The sequence below is a fragment of the Nansenia antarctica genome (genome assembly GCF_963989245.1).
Source record: "Nansenia antarctica genome assembly, chromosome: 20".
Lineage (NCBI taxonomy): Eukaryota > Metazoa > Chordata > Actinopteri > Argentiniformes > Microstomatidae > Nansenia > Nansenia antarctica.
Window position 1 is genome coordinate 7,723,578 of NC_137693.1, and position 16,594 is coordinate 7,740,171.

General features: G+C 49.7%; 1 protein-coding gene across 1 annotated transcript; it reads right to left on the reverse strand.

Annotated features, from left to right (window-relative positions):
* Positions 1–686: 686 nt before the first annotated feature.
* Positions 687–13,306, reverse strand: LOC308174321 (rho GTPase-activating protein 24; the record flags this gene model as incomplete). The annotated part of the gene is made up of 9 exons (XM_080549400.1): positions 687–924; positions 1,330–1,909; positions 2,042–2,581; positions 3,513–3,634; positions 4,154–4,227; positions 4,599–4,731; positions 4,951–5,158; positions 8,435–8,551; positions 13,255–13,306. The coding sequence occupies 9 exons, from the start codon at positions 13,304–13,306 to the stop codon at positions 687–689; spliced, it is 2,064 nt and encodes a 687-aa protein (XP_080405526.1).
* Between the last annotated feature and the right edge of the window lie 3,288 nt (positions 13,307–16,594).

Sequence of the window (16,594 nt, forward strand, 5' to 3'; positions counted from 1 at the left end):
CTGGATATGGGACATGGTTATTCAGCCACTCCTGGAAGGCAAATGGCACTTTCTCGAGAAAAGCTTCTTCGTTGTTAAACCCGACATGTTTTGCAGGCACGCGGGAAGGTATTTTGACTGGGGGTGCTGAGGTGCTGTCTATACGCTACAGGGAAAAAAATTGCCAGGGAAAAAATTATAACGATTTCTCTCCCTCCCTCTCGCTGATTGCTCGTTCGCTCACACGCACACAGTGGCATAACGACGGGCCCCCCCAATGCACGGGCAATAATAGTTAAGCACGCACGCATGCACCCACACACTACAAAGACGTAACGTTAAATATTTTACCAACAATGTGTTGGAATTTACAGTAATTTCCACTCAGCTCACAGTGTCCCACAATGTCCACAAACATGATGTTGACCATTATTACAGACAGCACTCCATGTCGATTGTTATTGCATCTTAACGGAAGCCCTTCGCTGCCGAAGAATCGGATGGATCTGAATATCATTTCGCTTGTTTTAGCAGGCTGTGTAATCTGAGCCTGCTAAAACAATTCAGGCAGGAGGAGCTCCTTCTGCTTGCCGCTAGGGGGTGCTGCAGCACCCTCAGCACCCCCCTTCCCGCGTCCCTGTGTTTAGGCCTCGCAGCCGTCACCAGGGTCAGCCGTCAGTTTGTCTGTCTGTTTAACGAGCCAACGATCAAAAGCTCTGGACGATGTGTTCGCTCTTTCTGGCCTCAGCGCTGAGCTCTCCGAACGTGTCAAAGAACTGTTCCATCTCGCGCTGCAGGGTGGAGTTTCGGCGGTCGGCGTCAGCCCGGGCGCGTTCCACGTTGCGTATCTTGATCTCCGCGATGCTGTACCACCGCCGCTGCTGCTCCAGGCTGGTGCGCAGCACCACCACCTCCCCGTGGAGGGCCTCGTTGCGACGCTCCAACCTGGGGGAGACAGGAGGAGACACCAGTGAAGTAGACATAGAGGAGAAACAACACACTGTGTATTTTCTGTGTATTGTGTACAGTCACTGTGGGACTGTGTACTTTGTTTAGTAGGTGTCACATATGTCGCCTATGTGCCACTTGATTGGCGGTGAATTCTTTTTTTTGTGAACTAATGATATTGATTATATTCAATTATATTCAATATAAGGCAAACATTAAAGCAGTACACATTGGGCACAACATCAAATGAAATCAAATCTGGAGGTTCAAGTGCCAGGGCCTGATCACAGATGTATACTATACTATGATACTGAAATTATTATTGTATTTCCATTGCAGTTCTATTATTATGTTCATATTATGATATATATGTTATATTATTATTACCCCAGTTGCCCTTACCTGTGGATCTTGGTGTCGTACTCAGCTCTCTGCCTGGCCATCTGTTGTCTGAGGCCAGCCAGGAGACAGTGTATGGCCTGGGGGGGTGGGGGGGCCAGGGGGTCGAAGGGGGCCGAAGGCAGAAACACCTCAGAGCTGCCTGTGCTGAGGGGGGTGTCGGTGGGGGCGGACGAGGAAGCCGGTGAGTTGGGGTTGGCGTGGTCGTCCTCCCCCGGGTCGGTCCTGAAGGAGGTGAACCTAGCGGACCGCGGCCTGGGACTGGGCCTGCCCCCCATCCCGGTGTCATCCAGTGGCAGGACCTCGCAGGACGACCAGGAGGAGCTAGTGCCTGCCGCGCTGGCGGTGCCCGCTTCTAGCTCCGGCTCCGCTTGGGCTGTGCCGTGGCGGCTGTCCGCCTCACCCTCCACCCCGCCGTCACCGGTGACCTCCTCCAAGCGCTTGTCCAGGAGTGTGTCCAGGTTGTCATAGACAGACAGGGTGCTGTCCTGACCCTCGCTACTGTCCCCGCTGGTTCCCGCTCTACCCGGCTCTTCTACCCCTGCCTTTGCCCCTGCCCCAGCCCCAGCCCCTGCCCCTACCCCTGCACCTGCACCTGCACCTGCCCCTGCCCCTGCCACTACCCCTGCCCCTGCCCCTGCCCCTGCCCCTGCCCCAGCTCCTGCCCCTGCCCCAGCCCCTGCCCCTGCCCTTGCCACTGTCCCTGTCTGGCCACCGTAGGGCGCTGCTGAGCTGTGGTCAGGGTCCTGGTCAGCCTGTAGGGTGACTGTGGAGGCAGAGGCAGTGACGATGGGGGAGGCAGGGTCTCCTGTCCCAGGGGACTGGGGCTGGGGCTGGTATCGGGGATGGGACTGGGGCTGGGACTGGACGTGCCTGGGGTAGAGTGGCCCAGCTATGGGGGGGCTCCCTGGAGAGAGCCCCTCGGGAAGCTGGGGGTCGGTGTGGGACAGGCAGGCGGCGAAGCTGGTGTAGCAAGCGTCGGGGGGGCTGAGGGAGGAACCCCTCCTCTCGCCGATCAGCGGGAGGGAGAGCTGGCGGGCGCAGGGCTGGGGGGCTCGCTGGGGGAGGGAGAGGGGATCCCGTGGGTCACAGGGCTTGGTGTGGCCTCCGTCGAAGTGGCATCCTGGCCGTCTCTGGCAGGGGTAGGAGTCAGGCCGTGAGGTGCTGGGGGGGTCCACCGCAGCCCCCTCCCTGGAGAACAGGTTCTGGTGTTCTCTAATCAGCTCTGACATCAGCTGCTGCACCACAGCTGCCCCTGTACACACACACACACACACACACACACACACACACACACACACACACACACACACACACACACACACACTGAGTCAGAGGTGGCATGGCCATTTCAATTGAGGTTGCTCCACAATAATGTTTTGGTCAATAGGCCATCGCCAGGTTAAAACAACACTTTGTTTTTAAGTTACTGACTGGTGAGCAAACCAGAATACCAGTTTGCTGAGTACATGTTCTTTGTTCAAGAATTCCTATCACAACAACCCTCTCTATTGTGAGAGCTGGACAACACCGTCATCATAACCAGGTTGCACAACACTGTGTTGATATAAACATAGTCTCAAGGCCATACAGACAGACAGGCATATCCCCTATCTTTATCTGTTTATATCTGTCTCTGTCTTTACTGTCTCTCAGCTATATCTGTCCATCTCTATATCTGTCTAACTCTGTCTCTCTATCTCTGTTTCTCTCTCTTTAATACTGGGTAGGGCCTCCCTTTGCTCTCAAAACAGCCTCAATTCTTCATGGTATTGACTCCACAAGATGTTGGAAACATTCCTTTGAGAATCTGGTCCATTATGACATGATTGCATCATGCAATTCCTGCAAGATTTGTCAGGTGCACTTTCAAACTTTACTTAACTTTTATTTATGTATATAGCACTTATTAAGACAGCAGTCACAAAGTGCTTCACAGTATATTTGGTAGAATATTGCATAACACAGCAAATAACAGCCGGCGTAATTCCCAAAGGTGTTCTGTGTGACTGATTGAATGGTATTAACAGGGCCAAAGTGTGCCAAGAAAACATTCCCCACACCATTACACCACCTGAATGAATGAGAAGGTGTTACAAGTGTATACTCTAATTCTTTCTCACTATCTCTCTCTCTCTCTCTCTCTAAATGGATTTTTGGATCTGTCTGAATAACTCCACACGTACCTCCTATAATACTCTCTGGATCTTCAGCCTTTGGTCTGAGGATGTTGGGTCCAAAGACTGTAGCCAGGTTCTGGGTGCTCATCTTGTTGCTGCCGGAGTAGGACTGGACCTCATTCAGGAACCTGTGGAGTCAAGCATCTGGATCAGACTTGATCAGGCAGGATAGATATTATCACAGACCAGTGGAGGTAGAATTCGGGAGATGGTAAGTGGACTGCATTTATATAGCACCTTATTCCCAAAGATTCTTTTTCTTACAATGGGCGTTCACCCATTCACACACCAATGGTGGCAAGCTACCATGTAAGGCGCCAGCTCACTCTTTGGGAGCAATTTGGGGTTCAGTGTCTTGTCCAAGGACACCTTGACACATGGCCAGCCGGGGATCGAACCGCTGAACCGCCGACCTTGCGATCATTAGACTCCAGCTCTACCTCCTGAGCCACAGCCGCCCCCAGGATGCCTCATTGTAATGAATGGAATGGAATAAGGAATGGTAACAAACACGGTTTCTACCTCCACCTGCCTCCACTGTCACAGACTACAGAGACTGGTCTACTTAGCTGAGAACATGTATTGTGATTCAGACTCAGCGCTTCCCACCACTGGGGGGCTAAATCTAAAACGGTTGTTGGACTCACTGGCAGATGTAGTTGAGCAGGTTGAAGTTAGCTACTGGGAGATCATGAAGAAGAATCTTTAGCTCCAACAAACCCTTTACACCGGGAGAAAGAGATGACGGGAGAGAGAGAGAGAGAGAGAGAGAGAGAGAGAGAGAGAGAGAGAGAGAGAGAGAGAGAGAGAGAGAGAGAGAGAGAGAGAGAGAGAGAGAGAGAGAGAGAGAGAGAGATAACAGAGTTGTTCATCATAACTGAATGATAATATATCTCAGTTCTTTTGGTATGAACAGTTCTTGCTGATGTTTTGTTATTGTTGTTGTAAAGCTTTATCTACGAGATTCCTCCATAGGATTTAGTTCAGGCCAGGCGATTGTGGCTGTGTTGTGTCTTGTGTTACTGTATCTGCACATCAGATGGAGCCCAGGAACAACATGCAGGACATGCAGGTGAATGGCCCCATGCATACCTGGGTTCTCTCAGAAGGTATCTTCTTGCCAACCACGAGGAAGTCTTGGTAGCGGGAGAAAGGCACCAGGGGCTCTGGTAGTTCTCTAAGATACAGCTTCAGGAGGGACGCTACGGTGTGCACGTCTGTACTGCTAGGATGACACACCCACACCGACGCACACACTTAGGATACAGCACGTCCATCGGAATGATAGAAACATGCAACATGCACACACGCAAAGCCTCACACACACACACATTGCAGTGCTACTGGGCTGGGTAAAATATGATACAGCTGGTGGAAGGCTCCATCCAGTTGTGACCAGGGGCCAGCCCAGTCCTGTAGTAAGTGTTGACCGGACGGTGGTTACCTGTCGAAGGAGGGTTTCTCCCCGGCATCGAAGGCCTCCTGCAGCTCTTTGACCAGGGTAGCCTGGCCCGGCTGACGGAACAGACCCACCTCCAGCAGGCCGCGGTCCCGGATGAAGTCGGCGCACTGTTCTACCACCAGGGGCGCCATGTGAACCCCGTAACGCCGCTCGTACAGCACTGTCTCCTCCAGCCGCTGGCCAAACACACCTGGGGAGGAGGGAGGGAGGGGGGGTGAGGGGGAGAGGGGGAGGGGGGAAGAGGCAGGATGGGGTATGCGGAGAGGAAATAATGAAATGAAAATTAAATAATGATCAAATCCAGTTACATCTTTTGATAGAGAGTGAGTTTGTTGATGCTCAATTCCATTCCTCCATTCCTGGAAACATCTCCCATCCAACCCTTCTTACCCCAGTCCTCACCCCAACTACCTGCAATGATACACCTTGCCTCTCTCTTTAGATTTTATGCCAGCGTCTCTCTCTCTCTCTCTCTCTCTCTCTCTCTCCCTCTCTCTCTCTCTCTCTCTCTCTCTCTCTCTCTCTCTCTCTCTCTCTCTCTCTCTCTCTCTCTCTCTCTCTACTTACGCCTCCTGAAGCTCAGCACCCTCTTGATCTTCCTGTAGGCAGAGTGAGACAGGTAGCTGCTGCTCCTGCTAACACTCAGCTTGTTCTCCGGCATCTCCTCTTCTCCTCCTTCAGTAACTGTTATTGTAGTTTCTCGCAGTCCCAAAGGTATCTTTTTCTCAGCCCCCTCCTCAGCCCTTTTCTTTCTTCCTGCTTTCCCTTTCTTCCCTTTCTTTGTCCTTCTCTTCTCCTCTCCGGCCGTCCAGTGAGGGATTATGTGACCACTCAGACAGCTTGTGACAGCTTGGCGTGGTTCCCCCAACCTTGTCCTCGTCACAGTACACAGAAGTAGGTGTCCTCGCCCACCCCAACCCCTATCTACCTCTCACTTGTTTTGTCAACTCTGTCCTGGCTGGTACTCTGCGTTCTCCCTCCTTTTCTCTCCCTCCTCCTCTCTCCTTCCTCCTCCTCCTCCTCCTCCTCCTCCTCGTTTCCCTCTCTCCCCAGGTAAACAGATAAGTGGTCTTGCTCTGCTGGCTGGAGAAACGAGGGGAGTCAGTCTCTCTCCTTGTCGATGATCAACAACGGTCCGTGAGCTCAGCTATGTGGCCTAATCTGATGAATGAGCATTCCAACGGAAAGCAGGAATTTCATCCTACAAGAAGCAGCATTGTGACATGCTCCAGACTCAGTTGCACACTCACTGGGGTACGCCAATGGAACAAACAACCCCCGATATAGGATCATGGGAAAGTGAGTCATATTACATAAACAGAATGCGGAATCAGAATGTTGAGTTTAAGAATGTTGTTTTGGAGGCTGACGTCTCTCCTCTGTAAACCCTCAGAGAAGAATTGATCGGCAGGTCGGTCACAGGGTCCCGGTTTAATTATGCGCACCACTGGGTGATATCATACTGATATCATACTGGTCCGTCCTCCTTATCACTAGTGAATGAGCAGTGGAATGTCTCTCCACATGTTGCGCTGTTGATTCCAGATAAAGGGTTGGTGTTGGTTGTTGGTGTTGTTCTCCTTGGACTGCCTCAGTGTCCAGGGGGTTCAAGTCCTAGCCCTAGGTAGTGTCACTTTAAACCAGTCTGGAAAAGGGTGACGACGTGGGTTCGAATCTAGGTCGTATCCACGTCTAAGACTGTGTTTGCCCGCTGAGATGAAGCCGAAGCCTTGCGCTACATCCGGGTGTCTATCTAGCACACGTCATCAGGTCTGAGGTGAGGTTACTCATCCGTGGTTGAAGAACCAACTGTCACTTCCCAGGTCTCAGAGAAGAAGGGTGTCCACGTTGTTCTGGTCATGACAGTGACAGGGGAGTAAGTTATCCTTTCTCTCTCTCTCTCACGAGGAGTTCGTTTATGTTCCACCAGCAGTAATTAGTTATCCTAGTTATGCTTGTTCAGAGGAGCGCATGGTGTCCTTAACTGCACGTGTCTCTCCCTCCCTCCTCTCCACTCCTCCTCCCCCCCACGCCTCAGGAATGTACTATTGTCTTCATGTGAGGCGTCATATACCTCCTTCCCTCTCTCTTACTCTCTCTCTCTCTCTCTCTCTCTGACAGGCACACACACTTTCTCTTTGTCAGTACTAAGTCTCTCAGGTTAACATCCTCAGTGTTAACCAGTCAGATTCAACCCCCCCCTCCCCATTCCTGCCCCCCTACCAAGAGTCCACCCCTTCTCTTCTATAACCCACCTCCCTTTAATGTCACACTGACATGCACACACACTTACACACACACACACACACACACCACCCTCTCATATCACACTCCATACTCACTGGAGCGTGGCCAGGGTGGCGCCACCACCCTCTGTTCCTCCTATCTGCCCCCGGGAATCATTAACAAGGGTGAACACTGTCACAGATTGACTAAAAATACACGAGTTAGTCTCCCCCTCTCTGTCCCCCTCTCTGTCCTCCCTCTCCCTCTCTCCCTTTTTGTCCCTCTCTCCCTCTTAGTCCCCCTTTCCCTCTTAAGTCCCCCTTCCCCTCTCTATCCCCCCCTCACTCTCTCCCCCCTCTGTTTTCCCACCTCTCCCTATAACACCATGCTGACTGCTTCCTCAGAATAGGTTTCCACTGAACTGTGATGATAAACAGCCCCTTTCCCCTTTTAGTATGTTTGTGTTGTTTGGTTGTCCGGGAGGAGGAGTGAGAACACACCTCCGTTGTTACTAGTAAGGCAGTACTCTATTCTAGTGGAGAGGCCTATTCATGGGCTGAGCTTGGCCCTGCTGAATAGGTCTCTCTCTTACCCCCCCCCTCTCTCTCTCTACCCCTCTCTCTCTCTCTCTCTACCCCTCTCTCTCTCTACCCCTCTCTCTCTCTCTCCTCCTCTCTCTCTCTCCCCCTCTCTCTCTCTCTCTCTCTACCCCTCTCTCTCTCTCCCCCTCTCTCTCTCTCTCTCTCTCTACCCCTCTCTCTCTCTCTACCCCTCTCTCTCTCTACCCCTCTCTCTCTCTACCCCTCTCTCTCTCTCTACCCCTCTCTCTCTCTCTACCCCTCTCTCTCTCTACCCCTCTCTCTCTCTCTACCCCTCTCTCTGGCTGGCTCAAGATGGTATAGCAAGTTGGTAGGTAGGGCCTCAGAGCGTCACAGCTCAAGGCCCTAATCTGAGGAGAATCTCTCCTGCAGGCTCCAGACGTGCCGGAGAGTTGGAGAGAGAGAGGCGGCAAAGCCCCCGAGGTGGGAATGGCTAACTGCCTCCCAAACTCTGTGGAGAATCCCAATGGGAATGTTAATCTCATGGTGTGAAATGTGTGGCTGTGCCTTCACCAAGGTCAGAGGTCAGATTCCTATCAGGGGGATTTTGGGGACATTTGTGTGTGTGCGTGTGTGTGTGTGTGTGTGTGTGTGTGTGCTTGCGTGTGTGTGTGTGTGTGTGTGTGTGTGTGTGATATTACCTGTGAAGGGTATCCAGACCCCCTTGTTAAGGGTCTTGAGCCACTCCTCTCCCTGACCGCAGCTGTTAGACAGGAAGAAGTAAGAACCTGGGCTGACCAGCACATCCCTGTTACCACCTGAGAGAGAGAGAGAGCAGGGAGAGAGAGAGGTTATAGAGGCAGAGAGGGGAGGGGAGAGAGAGAGGTTATAGAGGCGGGAAGGGGGGGGGAGAGAGAGAGAGGTTATAGAGGCGGGAAGGGGGGGGGAGAGAGAGAGAGGTTATAGAGGCAGGGGGGGGGAGAGAGAGAGAGGTTATAGAGGCAGAGAGGGGGGGGGGGGAGAGAGAGAGAGGAAGACAGAGAGGGACAGCAACAGATTGTTGTGTTTAGTTTGTTTTACTAGGCATGTTTGATGCAATTCCTCATTGATTTACATTTACATTTTTGGCATTTAGCAGACGCCTTATTCCAAAGCGACTTTACAATCAATACATTTGACTAAGTAAGTGAATCATCAATCCACCAGTCATAGCAGGAGAAGTCATCTAGTTCAGGCCGGTGGCCATAGGCAGCCGTCGTGATAGAAGAAGAAAGATTATTATTAATATTATTATTATTATTATTTATTTTGTCAAAGTTTGGGGGGTGACCATTGCTTGCAGGTAGGCAGGGGCTGTCCCTTTTGCTGCCCGGTAGGCAAGCACCAGGGTCTTGAATCTGATGCGAGCTGCTATTCCATGCATTACAATGAGCCTGTCCTCCAATTTCTACCACCACCAGCCTCCACTGTGGACTGTCACTACAGGGATGAGCTCTATGTAAAGCTTGTCTCAGACGACGGACATCGACTCTGTCAGGAGAACAACAACTCCAGATGATGACATTGTCCAGGGCCTCCGTTAGCCAGTGGATAGATCAATGGTCCTGTCATAGCTGATGGCATGTTGTCGTGGTTTCAGCTCAGTAAATAACTATAACAGTAAATAATCCTAACGATGTCCCCTCCCCTGGGATGGATGGGACATTTATTCTACTCTGATAGATCATGTTTTACTACCATTTAGCTTGTTTGCTGTGTTGTTCCTTTTTGCTGTTGTACATTTGAGTCATTTAGCATTTGGCAGCAGGTCTTATCCAAAAACAACTCACAGTAATTCATCTAAAGTAAGTGAATCAACTATACATCACAGTCATAGCAAGTAAGACTTTCTGTAAGAAAATCTGAGAAAGCCAGAATGAGAAAAGGGATTAAAGTAACCTAACTGTTACTATCACTTAGCTATGCCTTAAACCCCCTCTCTATTTAGACCGCAAGAAACAAAGTCAAAGTCTTTGATCAGTTTAATCAAAACTCTTTCTCTTTTTCAACTCTCTTTCTCTTTTCCAGCCATCACCTCTGATACAATGATTGAACAACATACTGTCATGTGAAAACAAGATAGAGTTTGAGTTGTGGGCTACTGTAACATAAACTCACTAAACACTTTTTTTTGGGAAACACCTGTGGACATCCATGGACCAAACCTGCCTTGTGTCAACAGTCCAAGCTGGTGGAGGTGGTGTAATGGTGTGGGGAATGTTTTCTTGGCACACTTTGGGCCCGTTAATACCAATCGATCATCACTTGAATGCCACAGCCTATTTGAGTGTTGTTGCTGACTGTGTGCCTCCCTTCGTGGCCACAAATGTACCCATCTTCTGATGGCTACTTCCAGCATGATAATGCACCATGTCACAATGCAAAAGTTGTCTCAAACTGGTTTCATGAACATGACAATGAGTTCATCAGTGGCCTTCCCAGTCACAGGATCCAGTAGAACACATTTGGGATGTGGTAGAGATTCACAGTTTGAAAGTGCACCTGAAGAATCTTCAGGAATTGCGATCATGTCATCATGGACCAGAATCTCAAAGGAATGTTTCCAACATCATTAAGTAACTCACTCATTATGAAAGTAAATAAATGCTCATTCTAATTCAGTTTTGATAGTGTTGGTCTGAGTTTGTCACCCCCCCCCCTCTCTCTCTCATACAGTGGGTCAGACATGCATGTATGAACATGTATCTTGCTGCATCAGATCAGTGTCTGACCTGACTGCTAGTCTCTACATGCACCCACACTGACAACTATGGTACAACACCATGTCATACCACACACACACACACACACACACACACACACACTCACACACACACACACACACACACACACACACACACACACACACACACACACACACACACACACACACACACCATGTCATACCACAGGACCAGTGAAACATAACTAATCCCTGAACACCTATACTGATAACACTACATTCCTTCTATTTCACAATCTCTCTCTCTCTGTCTGTCTCTGTCTGTCTCTCTCTGTCTCTCTGTCTCTCTGTCTCTCTCTCTCTCTCTGTCTCTCTCTCTCTCTCTCTCTCTCTCTCTCTCTCTCTCTCTCTCTCTCTCTCTCTCTCTCTCTCTCTCTCTCTCTCTCTCTCTCAGACAAGTGCCCAAAAGGTGATTTCTTGGAAAAAGCCAATGAAATTCCATACCCATGTTTAATGATTTATATCTGCTTGTTCAAGTTCAAAAGCATGTTTTTTCTCCCTGCACCATGTATGAGTAATGATAAAAGACTCCAAGTCGTGGAGATTAACTCTAACTCTATTATGACATCCAACGGATTCATATCTATCCACACTATAGCATACCACACAGAGTGAAGCCAAGCCATTTTGGTTGTGCATTAGAAGGGGTATGTATAGGCTATGCTAGTGTGGGACGTTGGGACACAGCCTCAGCCTCCTCCTCCTCTCCTCCCCTCTCCACGGTCACCCTGTCCTCCCGGTCAGAGCGATGGCTAGGTAGGCTGGACGGCTGGACGGCCTGGAGGGGCTGGAGGGGCTGGACGTCAGCCCGGAGGAGGAATCCCATAACCATTTCTTATCTTTAAAGCACTTCCAGGGTTCAGCGAGGGAAAGGGGACGGCGGACGCTCATTGATTTTCATAATTTAATTAAAAGCCTTTTGCTTCCCTTTTTCATACATTTTTTCTCTGCTATTAATCATGTTATGGCTGACTGGAAGCAGTTAAACTGTGCTCTAGATTCCACTCACACTCTGTCTCTCTCCCTCTCCCTCTCTTTCTCTCGCCCTCTCTCTCCCTCGCTTCCCCTCTCTCTCTCTCTCTCCCTGGGGGAGAACAGTGATTAATAATCTCAGGGAAGACACTTTTCTTAACAAGGCCGGAGCTATAAAGTATGCTCCTCTAAGTGGGTTATCAATAGCTGTTCCTCTATTAGATTCAGGCTACATGGCATCTCCCGTCTCAGAGATAAGACAACTCGAGACACCCAGATGTACAATAGATAAAAACATGATCTCTATCAGAGACACTAAATCCTCGGCTTTATTCCGGGCCTAGCTGAATGTTATCTCTTTGTTGTGTGTGGATGATCTGCTGTGCTTGACAGCTCAGCTGTGAAGGAAGTTCAACTAAGTTCATATGCGTGGAGTCTCCTGACTGTATTATGTATTATGTGCTTTAATCAAAAGCCTCATTTATAGTATTCTGGTCCTTTATCAGTCTGTCTGTCTGTCTGTCTGTCTGTCTGTCTGTCTGTCCGTCAGTCTGCCGGTCTGTCTGTCTGTCAATTTGTCTGTCTGTCTGTCTGTCCATCTGTCAATTTGTCTGTCTGTCTGTCTGTCTGCCTGTCTGTCTGTCTGTCTGGCTGCCTGTGTATGCATGTCTGTCTGTCTGTCTGTCTACCAGCCTATCTGTCTGTCAATCTGTCTGTCTTTCTGTCTGTCTGCCGGCCGGCCTGTCTGTCTGTCTGTCTTTCTGTCTGTCTGCCGGCCGGCCTGTCTGTCTGTCTGTCTGTCTGTCTGTCTGTCTGTTGTCTGTCTGTCTGATACTGTACCTCCTCTCAGCTCAGAGTCTATGTCATCCCTTTCTCAGCTCATTACTTTGAGTACCCCACTCCCGAGACGGCGAGACCCCCCCCCTGCCCACCCCCTGCGCCCCCCCCCCCCATTCCCATCCTACATGCATCAGGTTGGTAGTGTAAATCACAAGCCTGGTTAACACAGCTTTAATCTACTCTCTCTCTCCTGCACCCCCATCACCCCCAAATCCAGTCAATTCCTATCCTAATGCCCCCCCCCCCCCGCCCAATGCAGTCAGCTCTCCTCTCAACCCCCATCAACATGTACCGATGTCATTCAAGGGCACCAATACACACAAGCTACATCACTCCCCGAACCTCCCATGGGAGCCCCATGCTCCCTGGTTAGGTGTCCTAATACTGCCCAGGGGGGTTGCACACAGGACCTCTTTTGTGTTGCCAAACCCCCTCGACAACATTCCATTGATCACTTACGGAATGGAATACTATCGAATGGAACTACTACTACGGAATGGAATTGTATACTTCCATATTCTGGGTTAGGGTTAGGCAAGGATCCCCTCTCTCTCACCCATCCTTCCTGTCAATCTCTATCGTTTCTATCCCCTTAATAAAAGCAGAAATATCCTAAAAAACATATTAAAATGTCCCAAAATCTCATAATTCTACACGTTTGGCTTGAGTTGTTTACAGTCGTTTGCTTTGTTTACAATATCAAAAGTAAGAAACGTACGGTGTAGAACTGATTTTGTGCTCCCCTACACATTGTAACGGACCAGGAAGAGTATTCCTCTGTTGTTCTCCAACTACGAACATAAGGATGCTGTGAGCTTGTTTGTGACAGATGTCTGATGATGATGATGATGATGACGACGATGGTGATGATGATGATGACGATGACAGGTAGGTGGGAGATGGGAGGTGACACTTGCCCTGACTCACCTTTCTGTGTGGCTCTGTCGTACTTCCAGGACTTGAAGCAGGTGAGTCCCATGCTGCAGGTGTGTGTCCAGTCCTAGTGATCGTCTAGGCCAGCCACACAGCCCAGTTGTCCAGGCGTAGAGTGTGTACATGTATTAGACCCATAGCAATAATCCAATCAACTGTAGAAGAAACACACCTTTTACAAACCTCCCTACTGTCCCAACGTCCCTGAGGGAAGATGTCCCAGTACTGCCACAGCCCATTCCTCCCCTGCTCTCTCTCCTTCTATCTCCCTCCCCCTCTCTCTCTCTCTCTCTCTCTCTCTCTCTCTCTCTCTCTCTCCCCTTCCCCTTCTCTCTCACCTTCTTTCTGTCCCTTTCTCCCTCCCTCCTCTCTCTCTCTCCCTCTCTCTGTCCCTCCTCAGCCCCCTCCTCATCCACCATCCACCTCATCAATAACCATACAGTCCCGTTAGTGGTGCTATAGTGGGGGGGGGGGGGTGGGGGGGGGTAGTGGTGATGGTGGGGGAGGCTCTGCGGCAGACAACCCTCCACTGGCCCACACACACACAGAGCCAAAACCTAGTCTCAGCATCCCTCTCCAGCAGCTGTAATTACTTCAGTACCGTGCCGCCTGCTGCGTCGCGGGCCTAGGCAATTTCCCTAATGCACACACACCCGCCACCACCCCCAAACCCCCCCCCCCCCCCACGTTCTCAGCTCTCGCATTTGGTTTAATGGCCATCGACGTGAGCCCCCCCCACCCCTCACACAAACACACACACACACACACACACACAATGACTCAAGAGGTTATAAAGACACAAGCGTGTGCCCGGCTGGCACGTCACACTTTTGAACCGCTGTCCATTAAGCTAAGAGGAGCCTCTCTCTCTCCTCTGTCTTCTTCTCTCTCTCTCTCCTCTGTCTTCTTCTTCTCTTTCCCTCTCTCTCTCTCTCTCTCTCTCCCCTCTGTCTCCTTCTCTTTCCCTCTCTCTCTCTCTCTCTCTCTATATATATATATATATATCCTCGCTCAGCTATCCTCTCTCTCTCTCTCTCTCTCCTTGTCTGTCCCTCTCTCTCCTTCTTTTTCCCCTCTCTCTCTCACAAGTCTCTCTCTTTCCTATTTTTCTTTTCCTACTCTAGCACCCTTTCCCCCTCCCCCCCTCTCTTTCCCTCTGTCTCTCTCTCTCCTCTTTCTCTTTCCTCATTCTAGCATCATTTTCCCTCTCTCCTTCTCTCTCTCACTCTCTCTCTCCTTCTCTCTCTCTCTCTCTCTCTCTCTCTCTCTCTCTCTCTCTCTCTCTCTCTCTCAGATTTATGCCCTCTGGTCTGGCAGATGCTCAGCAGTGTATTGATCCTGGACAAGGAGCTCCACTTCATTTGGCGGGAGGCCGGAGCCCGGAGACCAGAGGAGAGGATAGGGTAGAGGGGAGGTCCGTCCCTCCTCAACAGGCTGGACCCATGCCATCTACTCTGGCTGCTATGGCATGGAGGGATCCAGGTGGCCTCATGCCAGGGAAGGAAATAGTAGGAATATCACATCTGTCTAGGTATAGTCTATCTATAGTCTATAGTAGAGAAGTTTGTGGTGCTCTTGTAGAGAACTTTGTGGTGCTCAGAAAGAGTTGCAAGATTCAAGATTCATTCAAGATTCATTCAAGATTCATTCAAGATTCATTCAAGATTCAAGATGGCGGGGCGCTTAGGTGGCGTAGCGGGTTAAGCGCTGACCATGTAACCGCAGGGTCCCCGGTTCGATTCCGGCCGGGGACATATCCTGCATGTCATCCCTCCTCTCTCTCTCACCCATCCTTCCTGTCTAAATCGTCACTGTATCTTTCAAATCAAATGAAAAATATGAGTGGGACTGCCCCACTCAGAAAAAATTACTTAAAAAAAAAAAAAAATGATTCAAAATTGCCATGCAATTAGATGTGGGTAGCTTCGGTGTAGAAAAAGAAACACGGTCAATTCCACACAATAACATCCATACGTAGAGATGATGATATATATGGAGGGACACACAATTATCTCTATTGTCAAACTCTGCACTGCTCTTGTTGTCCCCACGCCTCAAACCATGTCCTCTCACCAACTCACCAGTGACCATTTCTCATTCCATTCCTGGCATACACTCTTCAGGGGCTGTACAGAGGGCTGCACCACCAGTGCACACCTATACCCCTATTGTGTATAGAATAAGTATGAGTGTCTGCCATAGACTAGTGTGTCATCTCAGCGCTATACATGAAATATCTGTCTACAATGTTGGGTCCTGGTACTGAATAGGCCTGCTCACCTGGTGTAACTCCTGATACTGACCAGGCCTGTCTGCTCACCTGGTTTAACTCCTGATACTGACCAGGCCTGTCTGCTCACCTGGTGTAACTCCTGATACTGACCAGGCCTGTCTGCTCACCTGGTTTAACTCCTGATACTGACCAGGCTTGTCTGCTCACCTGGTATAACTCCTGATACTGACCTGCCTGCCGTCTTGTGACAGTGGGTGATTCAGTTCCCTGCTTCGAGCTTGTGACAACAACACTGGAGAATTTCAATCACTGCTGAGAGCTTTCAACTGCCTTTGTGTCGATACCCCTCACTAACACTCTGCATGAGTGTGCACATTAGAGTGTGTACGTGTGTGTGTGCATGTGTGTGTGTGTGTGTGTGTGCATGTGTGTGTGTGTATGTGTGTGCGTGTGTGTGCGTGTGTGTCTGTGTGTGTGTGTGTGTGTGTGTGTCTGTGTGTGTGTGTGTGTGTGTGTGTGTGTGCGTGTGTGTGTGTGTGTCTGTGTGTGTATGCGTGCAGGAGGGGGAGGCTCTTCAGAAAATTAAACCAGTCACTCGATCCTCCTACCCACCGCACTCTAACACTCACATTTTCACTCCCCTTTACTCTAATTGAACTGTTGGTGTACCAGGGGTTCCTAGTGGATTCCATTTTCATTAACAGACTTGACCGTAAGCTCTTTATTCCTTGCTTTTTCTGGGGTCAAGAGGTCAGTTTTTCCAAGTGATGGAGTGTGAGTGGTCTAACTGAGATTGACCTGTTGATGACTAATGGCTGCTATACGTGGCTTTATTTTATGGGATAAGTAATCCATTTCAAATGCTAATGCTACTGTACCATACTCAAGGTGATTATACTAAATAAAATAAAATAAATGTAAAAAGAGCATGTCTCAATAGTTAGGTCTAGTTAGGACACTTGTAGCTTCAAGTATGTGTCACCTTGCTCAACTATCTCGCTTTAGTAATATCTATACTGCTCTTATCTCTTTTATTCATGGACGACTGCCCTCTACTGGTGGAGACACCACATAACAGCAAGGCTGTCATAAGGTAAATGG